The sequence below is a fragment of the Myotis nattereri genome (genome assembly GCF_964212035.1).
Source record: "Myotis nattereri genome assembly, chromosome: 1".
Classification (NCBI taxonomy): Eukaryota; Metazoa; Chordata; class Mammalia; order Chiroptera; family Vespertilionidae; genus Myotis; species Myotis nattereri.
The window spans coordinates 94,917,641-94,936,122 of record NC_138075.1 but is presented as its reverse complement, the minus strand read 5'-3'; the positions used below and the strand labels follow the sequence as shown (position 1 = coordinate 94,936,122).

At 37.7% G+C, this 18,482-nt stretch overlaps 1 protein-coding gene across 1 annotated transcript in view; it reads right to left on the bottom strand.

The window, feature by feature from the left end:
* The window catches only part of UPF2 (UPF2 regulator of nonsense mediated mRNA decay), a gene marked incomplete at its 3' end in the record, with an annotated part of 119,532 nt that overhangs the window by 74,797 nt on the left and 26,253 nt on the right, over positions 1 to 18,482 (bottom strand). The window contains exons 5-7 of the mRNA XM_081093303.1: positions 12,843 to 13,040; positions 6,824 to 6,976; positions 5,485 to 5,588 (exon numbers count right to left, since the gene is read on the bottom strand). Of these exons, the coding sequence (XP_080949429.1) occupies positions 5,485 to 5,588; positions 6,824 to 6,976; positions 12,843 to 13,040 (455 nt within the window). The remainder of the gene's footprint in view (positions 1 to 5,484; positions 5,589 to 6,823; positions 6,977 to 12,842; positions 13,041 to 18,482) is intronic.

The window sequence follows — 18,482 nt, the reverse complement described above, 5'->3', positions numbered from 1 at the left end:
AGCATAAAAAATGCAGAGACAAAGAAACAAGTCACAAATGACAGAAATGGAGGAAAGCACACTACTAGATAGAGTTCAAAACCACACTTACAAGATTTTCCAAGAATTTTCTAGAAACCGCCGATAAATTTAGTAAGACCCTCAATAAGTCTAGTGAAACTGCCGATAAATTTAGTGAGACCCTCAAGAAATCTAGTGAGACCCTTGAGGTTATGAAAAAGGACCAACTAGAAATTAAGCATACACTGACTGAAATAAAGAATATTAAACAAAGTTCCAACAGCAGACTAGAGTATTGCAAGACTCAAGTCAAAGATTTGAAATACAAAGAAGCAAAAAACACCCAACCGGAAAAGCAAAAAGAAAAAAAGAATCCAAAAATATGAAGACAGTGTAAGGAGCCTCTGGGACAACTTTAAGCGTACCAACATCTGAATTATGGGGGTGCCAGAAGAAGAGAAAGAGCAAGATATTGAAAACCTATTTGAAGAAATAATGACAGAAAACTTCCCCTACCTGGTCAAAGAAATAGACTTACAAGTCCAGGAAGCGCAGAGAACCCCAAACAAAAGGAATCCAAAGAAGACCACACCAAGACACATCATAACTAAAATGCCAAGAGCAAAAGACAAAGAATCTTAAAAGCAGCAAGAGAAAAAAAGTCAGTTACCTACAAGGGAGTACCCATACAACTGTCAGCTGATTTCTCAACAGAAACTATGCAGGCCAGAAGGGAGTGGCAAGAAATATTCAAAGTGATGAATAGCAAGAACCTACAACCAAGATTCCTCTACCCAGCAAAGCTATCATTCAGAATTGAAGGTCAGATAAAGAGCTTCACAGATAAGAAAAAGCTAAAGGAGTTCATCACCACCAAACCAGTATTATATGAAATGCTGAAAGGTATCCTTTAAGAAGAGAAAGAAGAAGAAAAAGGTAAAGATAGCCCTAACCAGTTTGGCTCAGTGGATAGGGTGTCAGCCTGCGGACTCAAGGGTCCCAGGTTTGATTCCGGTCAAGGGCATGTACCTTGGTTGCGGGCACATACCCAGTAGGGAGTGTGCAGGAGGCAGCTGATCAGTGTTTCTCTCTCATCGATGTTTCTAACTATCCCTCTCCCTTCCTGTCAAAAATCAATAAAATATATTTTTAAAAAAAGAAAAAGGTAAAGATACAAATTATGAACAACAAATACACATCTATCAACATATGAATCTAAAAATCAAGTGAATAAATAATATGATGAACAGAGTAAACTGGTGAATATAATAGAAATCAGGGGCATATAAAGGGAGTGGACTGATTACTTGGGGGGGGGAGGTGTGGGGGGGGAAGAGACTGAACAAAAATCGTACACTTATGGATGAGGACAGTGGGGAAGGGGGGGAAGGGCAGAGGGCAGAGTGGGAACCTGGTGGAGGGGAACTATGGGGGGAAAAAAGGAACAACTGTAATAATCTGAACAATAAAGATTTAATTTAAAAAAATTTAAAAAAAGAAAAAAATGTTTTAGGTAAATGTGAAAGAAAGTTCAACACCATTTTTTTTTTATTTTATGAAGTAAAAATAAATTCTTCTGATCATCAAATGCATGCAGAAATAAGCATTACCAAGTGACCTAAAAGAAATCTTCATTTTAGGTTATATAGTTTACCTTAATTATTGAGCTAAAAGAATTCTTAGATTTTTCTACCTAGTTCCCAAATACTTTTCCCTCTTAAGCCATTTGGACCTTTGACAACAATATATGGAAGAAATTCCTGTCATGAGAAAGCTAACTCCCAGAAGAATCCACCAGGGTCCAATCCAACAGGGAAGACTGGCCCCTGTTTTTCATCTGACCCTCAGAAAGCTAACTTAGAATTTAATATATGGCTATTATTGGCCACAGCACTTAATACTGAGCTGGGCACTAAAGGATACTTTCCAATGAAGATTCATAACAATATTGCTAACACAGAAAACTGATGAGATCTTTCCCACCTTCAGCTTTCATTATAGTACTCAAAATAGAGTTTGGGAGGTGGAGCAGGAGTGTAAAGGTATTTCTCTTTCATCTCTGTTTATATGCAATAAATAAATTAAAATTTAGCATGGGAAAGATTTAGTCATATTCCAAACTTAGAAAAATAAGCAATTATTTAAGAGGTGGTTTCTGATATACTCTATAAAAGAAAAGAAAAAAGGCTTCCTTCTTTTTAATCCTCACCTAAGGATATTTTTATTGATTGTTTATAGACAGATATAGGGTGAAAGAGAAATATCGATATGCAAGAGAAACACTGATTGGTTGCCTCCCATATGCACCCTGAGTAGGGATTAAACCCGCAACCTTAGTGGTATAAATCAGCTGAGCCATCCAGCTGGGCTAGACTACCTAAAACTGAAATAAATCTGTAATTACAAAGTTTTGAAAACATTGATCTAATCATTGCAAAAAGTAAGGCAATTTAGAGTTTAAAGCCTGTTTGATTATATCAATAGTTATTGAAATACATCTAAATTATTTGAAGAAGAGGTACAGAAACCAAAAGTAAAAAAATAACCTAACTTCTGTAGCTCTCTACAGGAGACCTTCAAAGCACGATGGGGCGGGGGGCGGGGGGGGAGGGGGGGGGCGGCGCGCGGGGAGATAAAAGATTACATTACACTTTGACAAAACCATGGCCTAAAGCAACAGTTTTCAAGCTTTGGGTCTCAAGAGCCTTTTATATTCTTAAAAATTATTAAAAACCCATGCTGGCCAGTGTTTCTAAGTGGTTAGAATGTCAGCCCTCGCACCAAAGGGTCGCAAGTTCAATTCCTCCTGGTCAAGGGTACATACATGGGTTGCAGGTTCAATCCCCAGCCCCAATAGGGGTGTGTGTGGGAGACAACCAATCAATGCGCCTAAAATCTATGCTTCTCTCTCTTTCTTTCTCTCTCTCTCTCTCTCTCTCTCTCTCTCTCTCTCTCTCTCTCTCTCTCTCTCCCCCCCACACCCCTAACCCTACTCCTTCTAAAAACCAATGGAAAAAATATCCTCGGGTAAGGATTAACAACAGCAACAAAAAATTATTCAAGACCTGAAAGCACTTCATTTATGTGGCTTATATTTATTGGCATTTACTGTTACAAATTAAAACTGAGAAACTTTAAACTTACCAATTCATTTAAAAATACCAATAAACCTATTAGTTAACAGTTTTTTGAAATAACTATATTAAAAAAAAAAAAAAGTTGCCCTGCCCAGTGTGGCTCAGTTGTTGGTTGGGCACCATCCTGCGTACCAAAAGGTCTCCAGTTAAATTCACTATCAAAGCATGTGCCCAGATGGTGGGTTCGATTCCTGGTCAGGGTTTGTTAGGGAGGCACCAGATCAATGTTTCTCTCTCACATCAATGTTTCTCTCTCTCCCTCTCCCTTCCTCTGTCTCTCAAGTCAATAAAAGACATATTTAAAAACAATTAAAATAAAATTTTAGGGACAGACGAGTGGCACTCTTTTAGAAGATAACAAGTCTGTTATCTATTATGCATGCAAATCTGTTGTGATGTGTTTAGCTGAACTATATGAAGAAAATTCAACTTTACACATATATATAGCTGGGAAAGAGGTGAATTTAAATATCCTTTTCAGGATTTCTAAATATTCTTTGATAAGTGGTAGTTTCTTAAGGGTTAGGAGAAATGTGGAATCTGAAATCTTATCAAATTTCCATGCTGTTGGATTAAAATCTACCTTGCACTTTGAGTGGATCTTTAACAACCAAGCAAAACTTTGTTAGCGTTGTGCACTGATCACTCAGAAGAATGGTTCACTGAGTTATGCTGATCTTCCAAACGCATACATATTATTTTTAAATTATATTATTTAATATCACCACCATTCCCATCAAAAAAATCTCAAGGATAAAGTCTTCTCAGAAAAAAACTGGGAAGCTGTCAAGTTTATGGTAGTTGACATAAGTTTTCCAAAATTCTAATTTTTGTTGACAACTCAAATGTGTTCGTTGGCAATAAATGCTTTTAGTTGTTTTCCTTGAAGTGTAAGGTTCATCTTGTTCATGTTAGAAAATTGTCGGCTATTCTGAGTTGTTTTTTTATCCTCACCCAAGGATATTTTCCCATTGATTTTTAGAGAGAGTGGGAGAGGGAAAGACAGAGAGAAATATCAATGTGAAGAAACACATCGACTGGTTGCCTCCTGCATGCGCCTAAACCAGGGCACCGGCCGAAAAGGAACCTACAACCCAGGTACGTGCCCTTGACTGCAATCGAACTTGTACCCTTCAGTTCTCAGGCTGACGCTCTATCCATTGAGCCAAACTGGCTGTATCCACTAGGGCCATTCTGAGTATTTTAATAAAATAGATTGGGAAATTAAACTAAGAAAAGCTTATAAATTGATGAACTGCAATCTACTTTTAATTAGATGATTACATTACATACCTATCATTAGATAACTTAGTTATATTATTTTCTTGGGACCAATAAAATTTTACTGATCTACCCATATCCTTTCTCCTGTCTAATTCAGCACATTCTGTTTTAGTCTGTTTAAAATAACATATCTAATCCTAAATATCATTAACTATAGGCAATGAGTGACTTTGACACTTATTCCAATCCTTTCAGAAATTTTTGGAGTGGAATACAAGATTATTTTAATGGTCATAGTGATTACAAACAGAATCCTATCATGATAATCTTTAAAAAAAACAAAACAAGAAAATAAAAGAAAAATGGCTAAACACCCAAGATGGAAAAAATAATCAGTTTTGCCATCAGTTTTTTCAAGTAAAAATGGTATTCCATGAAAAAAACAACAAAAAACAATTAGTTCAGCTTGCAATTCAAACACAAGTCATTTTTCCCAGACAACTCTAAGAAAGCAGAAGTCCCATTTTGTCAGATTAAAAGGGCAGGTAATCAAAAGTTGAAATGAAATGAAAGCACTAATTTGTATGGATTCATCAAGGAGACTCTTAAGTGAAAGTGGCATTTTTTTAAAATTTCAAATGCATGGCAGCAAAGACAAGGGCTACGAGTACAGCTTACTACCACTTCATTTTGATTTGTAAAAATGTCAGCGGCTTTATCCATAATCATTTCTGTAAATATCAAAAACAGTGAAAAAGGAAAAAAAAAAATACCTTAATATTAGTATGAAAAGTTTTGACCTTATAGACCCCCATTAAGTATATAGGAAGACGGCAGTACTCTACAGAGCTTTTAAAAATTTCTGTTCTACTTTCCGAACTGTGGGGTCCCTATGTGACGAAGTGTCAAGCAAACAGGATTTTAGAGACAGTTCCACTTCCAAACTGAACATCTACAGATTGGCTCCAAATTTATGTGTTTATTTTGGATACCAATATAAAATCCCATTTGAAGAAATGGTTCATTCTAGAGCTAAAATAGTCCAAAAACTGCAGACATTATTAATTAGAGCTATCCTACATGGTGTATGTGCTTCAGTAAAGTTATACTGAGACAATCAAACCTTGTCTATCAGCTCTCGGTTCACACAGTTGGGCAATTGCTGGAGAAAAGCATCTACTATGAGCTTCAGATGAGATCCAGTGCTGGTTTCTTCATCCTCTTGTTCTAGGTTTAAAAAATACAGAAGCAATATAAGAATAAAAACATGCAATTATTAGTTATTTGGGAAATAGATAATCTAAAGCACTTTTCTTACCAATGGAAAAAATGAAGCATTTTTTGAGATTTGGCCCTAGAAAGTTTGGGTATGTCTAGAATCACAACCCCAAGTCACTACAGTCTTTCAGATAAACAATAAAGTGACATACTTTTGCATGAGACACAAAATATTAATCATAAATTACATGTAGTTTTATAGTAAATCTGTTACTTTTATCTAACAAGCACCCCTTCCTGCAAGTCTTCAATTAACAGCACTCTCATGGCTGCCTTTTGAAGTAAGTCCATGGGATTCTGATGGGGGAGGGTGCTGCCAGATCACAGCATACCTCCATTTCCCCTGGGTCACCAGCTAAGTCCTTCCATGACACTTATATAGACAGTAGAGAGAATCTCTTTCCCTTTATGTCACTAGATGGTATGATTTGAGCATGAGGCAGCCACCAGCCAGGCCCACCCTCTTTTCATGACACCAGGAAAGAAAATCTGCAACAGGAAACAATGAAGCCAGTAGAGAAAAAAGTAATACTGACAGAAGATATCCTTCTAAATAAAGAATCCTAAATAATAAAACTAACAATATTTTTTATTATTGACTATAAAACTAATTGTAAATACAGATAAAATGATCACAGATCAACTGATCTACTAGTTGTCTTTTATCTCTCAACCATTTCACTTATTAATTTACTTATTTATTTACTTACACTTATTTACTTATTTACTTACTTACTATTTACTATTTACTTATTTGTTTGTTTGTTTATTATTTAGGTGCCCTGGCTAGGAATCAAACCAGCAACCTTTCAGTGCATGAGATGACACCCAATCAACTGAGCCACACCGGCCAGGGCTATCTCTCAACCGTTTTAAATAACTCTCAGATACATTTATATTAAGATTGTAAAGATTATATTATAGAATTAAAATAAATTCAGAATAATGCTAGGAAGTAAAGAAGCATAAGAAATCTCTATTAGGATAGTTAGAATTTAAATGATCATTAAAACTTGTAGTCATATAATATGGGACATACAATGTTTCTGTTCTAAATCAAATTCTGAAATAATGATAGCTTGGAAACAAAAGGAAAACAGGAATTAATGAGTAAAGATCCACATTCTTAGGCTAGAGCTTTGGGTAGAAAAACTAATTAAAAATTTTGTCAAAATAGTGCTTACCTTGCTCATCAAGAAGTTTCTTTGTAAGATCTTCAGCTTCATCTGCACCCTCTAACTCCAAGGTGTCATCATTAATTTCTAGATTCTCCAACTCAAGTTCCAAATCATCAGGATTTGATACCTCCTTGTTATCTTTAGGTTCTTTTGCCTCTGCTTAAAGACAAAGAATCGCAGTCTCTGAATTAAAAGTCATATTGAAATCCTGCTTCAAAAAAAGATAAAAATTCACAAAATTTCCATTATTTGTCTTAGAATCTACATATTACCTGGCAACATTTGAGTATAAATTTAATATATTCATATTTTATAAAACACATATGCTCAATAAGAAGCAAGACCATAACGTCTAAATGAATGGATGGAGACATACACGTATGAGGATTTGTGGTAAAGATGAGGGGGAAATAAAGTTGATTAGATAAAGTAGACTCAGGTTAAGGAGGGTCTCAAACTCCAAGATGAGTACAGACTTTTTCTTTTACACAGTATAACCTTTGCTGGGTCATGAGAATAACATTTAAATATGAAAATTAACTTACCAAGAATATATAAGATAAATTTGAAAGATAGGAAACAACAGTATATAGAGAGACCAATCAGGAAAACATCCTTATAATTTAGAAGTCAGGAGTTAGGGGAAATAAAAAAACTGCAACAAAAAGTGGCCAGGAATTATTAAAAGACTAAATGAATAGCAAGGATAAAAAAGAAAAAGGAACTGAACCTAATCAACAAGACTGGCATAATGTTGACAATTACTGCTTGGTAATAGGTAATTACCAGTTTACTACATTAGACTTACTTTATGTTTGAAATTTTCTTAAGTAAAAAACGAAAAATGCTGAGTTCAAGAATTTATGCTTAAGAGTGATGAAGTTACAGTATAAATCAAATTGTTACATTTCTCAGCCTCATCTTCTCTTACAGTCTTCCAATCACATAATTTCTGCACTGAAAGCAGAAATGTTTTACTGATACTTAATACCATACCATATCTGAGAGAATCAAAACTCTAGTATAGACTGGTTTTGCTGCTTCTAAATGAAGAAAGACTAATATATTCTCATTCGCTCTTCCTTTAAAATCCTACTACATACTAAGTAGTGTTCTTAGCACCAAAACCGCTGCGTATATGGTGCATATACTCCCTCTCTAGTGTTTCCTGATGTCTGATTATCAAAAACCAACATTTACTGATTAGCCACTATGTATTCAGAACTATAATAAACTGTTGAACATTCAAAAAAAGCTTAAAATCTGACCTTTGTCCTTAAGAAATGCACAGTCTATCTGAGGAAATTAAACCAATATGCACTTGAGAATCAAGTGGGGTATAGTGAGGAGAGGATTGCAAGCACAAAGTGGAACAATTGCAAAAAGGCCAACAGGCAAGAAGACTGGCTATTGCACAGACTGAATGGGAGAAAAAAGAGCAATGCGCTAACAGATACAACTGGAGGGGAAGATTTTTTAAAAATATGTTTTTATTGATTTCAGAGAGGAAGGGCGAGGGAGAGAGAGCAATAAAAACATCAATGGTGAGAGAGAATCACTGATTGGCTACCTCCTGTACAGCCCCTACTGGGGATTAGTTTGATATGTCCTGACCCCGAATCAAACTGTAATCTCCTGGTTCATAGGTCAACACTCAACCAATGTGCCACACTGTCCGGGCAAGAGGAAGACTCTAACCACACTATGCAGGGTCGAGACAACATTAAGTTTACATTATACTCCAAATAAATGTAAAGTCATTAAAAGATATCAGGTAGAAGAGTAAAAATCGTGTTTTAGAATGCATAGAGGGGGCAAGAGCAAACACAGGGCAGCCAGGTAGGAGGATAAGAATTCACCGTAGCCTTGATTAGAATAGTAATAGTAAAAATAAAGTACACCTGAGATACATTTAAGAGATTAAATTCGCCCTAGCCGATTTGGCTCAGAGGATGCAGCCGTGGGCAAACTACGGCCCGTGGGCTGGATCCGGCCAGTCTGAAATGAATGAAACTAAAAAAAAAAAAAAAGACCGTACCCTTTTATGTAATGATGTTTACTTTGAATTTATATTAGTTCACACAAACACTCCATCCATGCTTTTGTTCTGGCCCTCCGGTCCAGTTTAAGAACCCATTGTGGCCCTCAAGTCAAAAAGTTTGCCCACCCCTGGGATCGAGCATCAGCCTGCAGACTGAAGGGTACCAGGTTCAATTCCAGTCAAGGGAACATGCCCAGATTGCAGGCTCGATTCCCAGTGTGGGGCTTGCAGGAGGTAGCCAATCAATGGTTCTCTCTCATCATTGATGTTTCTGTCTCTTTTTTCCCCTCTCCCTTCCCCTCTGAAATCAATAAAAATTTATATTTTTTAAAAAGAGATTAAATTAGTAGACTTGATTATTAAACTGACTATTCCCTCTTCTTCCACTGAACCCTAAGAAACATTGACATTTAATAGATACATGAAAGTGGAAGCCCAAGTTAAGTAGAAAAATCAGGGGGATTTAGTATCACAGAAGCCATAGGGAAGAAATGGTCCAAAAAGAAAGCAGTAAACAGTTGAATGGCTTGAGAGATCAAATGACACAAAGATTGGATAAATTGTGGTATATACACACACAATGGAATATAATATGGCTTCATCCAAAGCCATAAAAAGAAATGGAGTACTTGTAAAGGCACAATGTGGATATACCCCCAAAACATGATGTTAAATAAAAATAGACATAAGCGATCACACATTATGTGATTCCAAGTTATATAAAATACTCAAAATAGATAAATTCATAGACATAGAAGGCAAATTGGTAGATGTCAGGGGTTAGAGGAAGAGAGGAATGGGAAGAAACTGCTTAATGGGTACTGGAGTGTTGAAATGTTTTGGATGTATCTATATATATATAAAACCCTAAGCAACTAGAACAATAGGAACAACCGGTTGCTATGACACGCACTGCAGGGGGGCGGGGCCTGCCGGCCAACCTCCCGCCATCCCCTCCCCTCTGCTGGCCCCAGCCCTGATCGGCTCCCCAACCCCAATCAGGGCAGGGCCAGCTGGACCTGACCCATGCACAAATTCGTGCACCAGGCCTCTAGTGAATTATAATATTTATACATAAAAAGCAAAGTATAATACTTCCTAATCCTATCTAATAAAAGACAAAAACGGTAATTAACCGTACCTCTGCTATGCTTCCCATTGGCTAATCAGGGTGATATGCAAATTAACTGCCAACAAAATGGCGGTTAATTTGCATACATAAGCACAATGATGGGAGGCTAAAGGGGAAGGACAGAAGAAGCCGCCTGCCGCTGACGGTGATCGGAAATCCAAGCGGCAGGCAAGAGTCGGGTGGCAGGGCAAAGGCAAAGAACCCGGGCCACCTTTGCCTTGTGTGAACTATGCAGCTGGGAGAGGGGCGTGGGGCCGCTGGGAGCAGAGCGGGAACTTCCCAGGATTTGCATCAGGCAGCCGGGAGTGGGGCGCGAACTATGCAGCCAGGAGAGGGGCACCGAGCAGCTGGGAACAGGGCGGCAACTTCCTGAGGTGGGCTTCAGGCAGCCGGGAGTGGGGCCGCCCCTTAGCTGCTTGCTCATTCACTTATTCACTCATTCATTCACTCATTCCCTCACTCATTATTCACTCACTCACTCAGCAAACCCTCTCAGGTCCCTGGCACCAGGCCAGGCACTGAAGTTGAAGCAGGATAAAACAGAGCTATGTCCTCAGATGTTAGTAACTCAGTAGGGCAAAGCAGGCACATGAAGGAGGCAGTTGTATGCACAGATGCAGTGTATGGGTTCAGTGAGGGCTGTAACTAACGCCGACTTTGTTCTCTTGATAAAATGGGGCCTCGGGAACCAGGCCGCCCCAAGCCTGTAGGCCTGTGCCTAGGCCAGGAGTGGCCGAGGTCCCGGGACATGACACAGGTTGCAGGTCGGGCTGAGGGGTCTGGCCCCACCCCTCACCCTCACCCCCGAGTGCACAAATTTTTGTGCACCGGGCTACTAGTTTTACTATAAAACACAAAAGTTGCTAATCTCAAGATAATTTGAAAAGCAGTATAATGCAGCAATTAAGAGCATAAGTTGTCCAACCGGTGTGGCTCAGTGGTTGAGCATCGACCTATGAATAAGGAGGTCAAGGTTTGATTATCGGTCTGGGTACATGCCCAGGTTGTGGGTAAAATCCCCAATGGGGAGCGTGCAGGAGGTAGCTGATCAATGATTCTCTCTCATCACTTATGTTTCTCTCTCTCTCTCTCTCCCACTCCCTTCCACTCTGAAATCAATAAAAAGATGTACATTTTTTAAAAAAGAGCACAAGTCACCCTAGCTGGTTTGGCTCAATGGATAGAGCATTGGCCTGCAGTCTTGAAGGGTCCTACGTTCAATTCTGGTCAAGGGCACATGCCCGGGTTGCAGGCTCGATCCCCAGTAGGGGGCAGGAGGCAGCCAATCAATGATTCTCTTTCATCATTGATGTTTCTAACTCTCTCTCCATCTCCTTCCTCTCTGAAATTAATAAAAATATATTTTAAAAAAGGAAAGAAAAAAGAGCACAAATCACTGACAGGGCTTAAATTTCAAATCTACTAGCTGTATTAAGTTATTTAACCCTGAGTAATTATGTAAGCTCTTTGTGCCACAGTTTCATTACCTAAAAAATAGGGATAACAATAATAGCTGCCTCAGGATTATTATGAGGATTAAATAAATTCTTATGTATATTATAAAGTGCTAAAATGGTATTTGGCACAAAGAGATTATTAAATCAAAATTATTAGCTATTATTTTTTAAATGGGTTCCCTAATAAATACAACAGAATATAAAATTACTTTTAAAAAAGTTATCTGCTCTCTCTCCAAATCAATCATCAGACCCTTCCATCTCTTCTTCATCTCTATGGTTTCACAAAATTACCATTAGAAAACATGGTTTGACTGGCATTCAAGACCTTCCACCATACTGATGATCTCAAAACCTGTGATTTCTCTAAAGTAGCTCTTCCTCACAAAGAGGGATATCTAACCTAGAAAGAGCATTCCACTTAAAGAGCACTAAAGAGCTAACACTGTCCCTAACCATCCAACTGGGGGAAATTTAGATCTCATCAAGAACTCACATGAATTCACTATTATAAACAAACACTAGAGGCCCGGTGCATGAAAATAGATGCACTGGAGGGAGGGTCCCTCAGCCTTGCCTGCCCCCTCTCACAGTCCGGGAGCCCTCAGAGGCAGGAGGCGACCCGGCAATAAGGGGAAGGCGACGCCCCCATCACACCTCTGCTGCTGCCACTGCCGGCAGTGCAAGCCTCGGCCGGCCCTGGTTACCTGAGCCTCAGGCGGCCCTGGGCGGCTGGGCAGCCACCATCTGAGGCTTGCCTGCGCCTCGGGCCAGCCCTGGGCGGCTGGGGAGCTGAGGGGACTGGGGGACTCCAGAGACAGGCACGTGACAAGGCTGAGGAGACTTGGTGCCACCATCTTTGAGGGCATGGCAGTCAATAAGCATATTACCTCCTTATTGGCTGTGGACGCCGCCATCTTTGTGACAGCATGAGGGTCAATTAGCATATTCCTCTTTATTAGGTAGGATATTCAAATTATTTCACATTAAATTGTTTTGACATTGTTGAAAATATATCAAACTCCATTCCGTATTATTCTGCCATGCCTTTAATCTAATGAGTCAAGGTTCATATTATAAAACTAGTAACTAGCCCTAGCCAGTTTGACTCCAGTGGATAGAGCATCGGCCTGCAGACTGAAGGATCTCAGGTTTGATTCTGGTCACAGGCACATGCACAGGTTGGGGGCTCGATCCCCAGTAGGGGGCATGCAGCAGGCAGCCAATCAATGACTCTCATCATTGATGTTTCTCTCTCTCCTTCTTCCTTCCTCTCTGAGATCAATAAAAATACATATTTTTAAAAGTAGTAACTAAAAAATATTTTTTTACAAATAATATTTTGAAACTAATTTTTATAGCACTTAATGTAAACATTTGTACTCTATAATTTACCTTTAGAATCATCTTTGTTGGACTCTTTATTCTGACAACTTTTTTCATTATCTTTAAACAAGATGGCTGGAACAAAAGCTTTTAAATCAATGAGGTTCTCATAAAAATTCCGAGCATCTTCATCTTCCCATATACCACCTTCCAAGTCATATTCTCCAGGTTTACCAGGTGTAAATATATCAATTCCAGGCCCATGCTCTACAAAAAAATAAATCACAGAGAATCAAAACTATTTCAGGTTAAGCATGCTAAACATCACAAGATATTTTACATTTTCCATTTTATAACTAATGAATCCTGAGTGTTCAACTAACAGAAGCTTCTTCAATCAACAAGCACTCTAGACTATTCACATAACCATCTCTAACATCAAATCACAAATAGTTTTAGATAAAGCTCTAAACAAGGGCAGACTAGAGGACAGCATAGGATAAAATGATTTTCTCTTCAATATTTTAAGCAATTAATATGAAGGCAAGTAGCCACTTGATATATTAAGTCTACCTTCATGAAATTTAAAAACCAAGATAAAAAATATATAACCCTGGACATTTCTAAAACATCCAGCTTCAAGTCTCACCTCCTTCATTAAGCCTTTTTTATGACTCCCAATCCTCTTATGTCATAATTATCTCCCCAAACAGACCATAAACCCTTAATTAAAAAGCATCTTCCATATGCACCCCTTTGTTCATTGCAGTGTAATTACAATAGCCAATATATGGAAGCAATCCAAGTGGACAAAAAAGTTGTAGTACATACTAGGTTAATGTAACCGGTTAATAATGGCAGATTTTGTAATCAAAGAAAACATGGTAATTTCAAGAGAAACATCAAAAGTACTTTATTTAAAGTAATGTCTATCGTTAACTACACATTTCCCCCATCTTTAGGTAATTTGTGGATACCATCCCAATAAAACTTTTCTTGTTTTGAGGCAAACCACTCAGAAAACCAATTTTCCACTTCTTCGAATGTTTTGAAGTGCTGCTCAGAAACTGTGTGTGCCATCAACGGAACAACTGGTCATCTGAAGGAGCAAGGTCTGGGGAATACGGTGGGTGGGTTAATACTTCCTAGGCAAGATCTTTTAACATGTCTTTAACTTGTTTTGAAGTGTGTGATGGTGCATCATGAAGCAAAATTACTTTGCCGTGTCTTCTGGCACATTCTGGTTGTTTCACGATCAAAGCATGGTTTAAATGGATTATTTGTTGTCGGTAGCGATCAGTATTAAGGGTTTCACCTGGTTTTAGAAGCTCATAATACACCACACCTTCCAGATCCCACCAAATGCAAAACATCGTCTTCTTTCCAAAGCGATTTGGCCTTGCAGTCAATGCTGTTGGTTGACCTGGATCAACCCATGATTTTGTGCATTTGGGATTCTCAAAATAAGTCCACTTTTCATCACCAGTCACAATTCAATGCAAAAAAGACTTTCTTTCGTGCCGTTGAAGCAACATTTTATTGATGACTTTCTGGGTTACCATTTGTCTTTCATTCAGTTGATGTGGCACCCATTTTCCTTCCTTTAAAATCGTTCCCATTGCTTATAAATGATCAGAAATTGTTTGCTGAGCAATGTTTAATCTTTCTGCAAGTTGTTTTTGAGATTGACACACATCTTCATCCAATAATGCTTGAAATTGTTGGTCTTCAAACTTTTGCAGTTGACCTGGACGCTCTTTGTCTTTCATTCACATCGATATCATCATTTTTAAAGCGTTTAAACCAGCGTTCACAACTATCTTGAGATGGAGCATGTTCACCATAAGCTTCCCAAAGTATACAATAACTTTTTCTTCAAAATAATGAATTAAAACTTCCCACAAATGCTCTTTTTTTGGCATGAAATTCGACATTTTTAAGTATAAAAATATCTATGATGTTAACACCTTCAGCAAATTTGACATGAGGTTTTGAAACTTGCTGTCAATACAACAAAATAGCATACATATCAAATCGCTTATATATCAACATATATAACTCCATCTATTGAAAAAAATCCAGAATATTAACTGGTACACCTAGTACACACAAAGGAACATTACTTGGCCATAAAAAAAGAATGACATTTTACCCTTTGCAACAGCATGGACAGACCTAGAGAGTATTATGCTAAGTGAAATAAGCCAGTCAGAGAAAGACAAATACCATGGGGTCACACATGTGGAAAATAAACAAAACTGAAACACACTCACGGACACAAAAAGTGGACTGGGGGTTGCCAGAGGGGAGGAAGTGAAAGAGCTAAAGAGATTAAGAAGTACAAAATAGTCCAGTAGATGTGGTTCAGTGACTGAGCGTTGACCCATGAACCAGGAGGTCATGGTGAGGGCACATGCCAGGTTTGTGTACTTGACCCCCAGTAGGGGGCATGCAGGAGGTATGCAAAAGGTAATTCTCTTTTATCATTGATGTTTCTCTCTCTCTCTCTCCTTCTCCTTTCTTCTCTTCGAAATCAGTAAGAACATATTTTTTAAAAGATAAAAATAAAATATAGAAGTACAAAATAGTTACAGGGATGTAAAGTAATCATAGGGAATATAGTCAATAAATATTTCAATAACTATGTATGGTGCCAGGTGGGTACTGGAAATATCTGGGGAACACTGGCTACAGTGTATGATTGCCTAACCACTACTGTGTATACCTGAAACTAATATAAAATAATATTGAATGTAAATTGCAATTGAAATATATAATTAAAAAAAAGAAGAAGCATCCCTCCTTTTGGCATAACCCTTGGTATAAGGCAGATTGCCATAATTGATCAATTGATAATTAGAAAAGGAAAGAAAAGATAAAGACATACATAGATATTTCAGGGAGTGGAAAACCATATATAAATTCTCACTCATACACACATATACACACACCCGGGTCTACCTTTATATGCAACTATATATTCTTAAACTCAGAGCATTAAAAGTAATTAAACATCCTACTTCATAATCATGAGACCGTTCAGAAATTTATCTATTCTCTCTGTGCTTCTCTCCAAATAAGAACTGTAAATAAAAGAATGATCATACAGATTAAAAATAACCCTAGGAAAAATTAGATTATTCATTAAAAGTTGTTAAGGATAAACAAGAATAATAGCAAAAACAACAACAACAACAAAAAATGCCTCCCTACCTCATTAATTGTATGCCTTAGAACAAATATGTTTAAATGTAATACACTAAACCCATATACTCTAAGGGAAAAGATAGATAAATCTATCATTTGTTTAATGAAGAAAATACACAAAAGCAAAGGACAAACTAAAAGACAATATTGGCAATTTTTTTTAATACATTTTATTGATTTTTTACAGAGAGGAAGGGAGAGGGATAGAGAGCCAGAAACATCGATGAGAGAGAAACATCGATCAGCTGCCTCCTGCACGCCCCCTACTGGGGATGTGCCCGAAACCAAGGTACATGCCCTTGACCGGAATTGAACCTGGGACCTTTCAGTCCGCAGGCCGACGCTCTATCCACGGAGCCATATCGGTTCTGGCTTTTTTTTTTTTTTTTTAATATTGGCAATTTTTATACAGAGGAATTAATATCCATAATATAAAGAGATTCTACAAATAAGACCAAAACCCCAATAGAAAAATAAAGATTCTAAACAAATGAGTAAGAAAGTATAATCCTTGACATCAGTATTAATCAGAATAATGTTAAAACAAACTTATCACTTTGACCCATAAAATTATGTTTAAAAGATTAGTATCAACAAATGTTGACATGACAGTAGGGAAGGAAGCACTCTCATATCTTAACTAGAGTACAAACTGATATAGTACTAGGGGAGAATAATTAGTCATTGTTTATCAATATTTAAAGTAAGCATAATGTTTGATTGTGCAAGATTCCATCTAGCAATCATACCTCAGAAATAACAGAAAATATAAAGATTTACAAGAATTTTCATTATAACACTGTAACAGAGCAAAACTGGAAAGAATCTAAATATCTATCTGTATGATACAGGCTAAGAAGTAATCTATATATATATGTACATGTATATATAAATATATATACACACACACACACACACACACACACACAATGTAACATTAATAAGATGTTAAGATAAATGAGGCATATCTATCTGAACTGACTCAGAAGACTCAAAAATGCACTATTAAAAGAAAAGAAGAAATAATATCCTATATAAATTAACAATAAAGTTATACATAAACTAGAGACCCGGTGCACGAAATTCGTGCACTCGGGGGCGGGGGGTCCTTCAGCCCGGCCTGTGCCCTCTGGCAGTCCAGGAGTCCATGGGGGATGTCCAACTGCCGGCTTAGGACATCCCTTAGGACTGACGGGCCTAAGCCATCAGTTGGATATCCTTAGCGCTGCTGCGGAGGCAGGAGAGGCTCCCACCACTGCTGCTGCACTTGCCAGCCGTGAGCCCAGCTCAGGGCTTCTGGCTGAGCAGCGCTCCCCATGTGGGAGTGCAAAGACCACCAGGGGGCAGCTCCTGCATTAAGCGTCTGCCCCCTGGTGGTCAGTCTGCGACATAGCAACCGGTAGTTCTGCCATTTGGTCGATTTGCATATTAGCCTTTTATTATATAGGAGGAGGATAGCTGATTATATATTTTGTATACGCATTTTATATATAACAAAGTCTAAAGAGGGGTGGCAAACTTTTTGACTCGAGGGCCACAATGGGTTCTTAAACTGGACCGGAGGGCCAGAACAAAAGCATGGATGGAGTGTTTGTGTGAACTAATATAAATTCAAAGTAAACATCATTACATAAAAGGGTACGGTCTTTTTTTTTTTTTTTAGTTTTATTCATTTCAAACGGGCCGGATCTGGCCCGCGGGCCGTAGTTTGCCCACGGCTGGTCTAAACAGATTCATATCAAGCTGTTAACCATAGTTATCTTAGAGAACAGAATAGATATGACAGGAGACTTTCACTTTCTACTCTATAATATGCACGTATATTTTAAAAATTTTAAAAATAATGCATTTGCATAATATTTTAAATTGTAAAAACAATTCAAGTCCTGAGAGGCAAAAAATACTACGAAGTCAAAAAGTAACAGAAAAAGTGGTGGTGGGGGGTGGGGGGGAGGTGGATATTGTAATGTATATTTTTAAAAAAATCATTTCTGCCCTGGTTACTGTGCTCAGTGGTGAGAGCAAAGGAAAACATTCATTCTCATATACTTAGTGGATGTAAATTTTTTGGAAGAAAACTTGGCATTATATATTGAACATAAAAATGCATATAACCTTTTAACTTAGGAACTCTACTTCTAGGTATTTATCCCTGAATACTAGTAGTACACATACACATAAATAGTCATAGGTACAGAAATTTTATTATAGCACTGACTAAAATAGTTAAGAACCAGATATAACTTAAATGTCAACAGAAGACTAGGTAAATACAACAAAATCATACAACAGAATGCTACTGTGCAGCAATTTAAAACAATTATATGACAACATAAATTGATATAAAAAGACCTCTATGATATATAATTAACTTAAAAATGTAGTTGTAGAATAGTATATATGATACAGTCTCATTTCTGTGAGGTAAAAAGGGTATTCTAGTTACTGAAAAATTTAGGCCTCTTCAGGCCAAGATGAAGTACTAGAAAACCAGGCAAACAA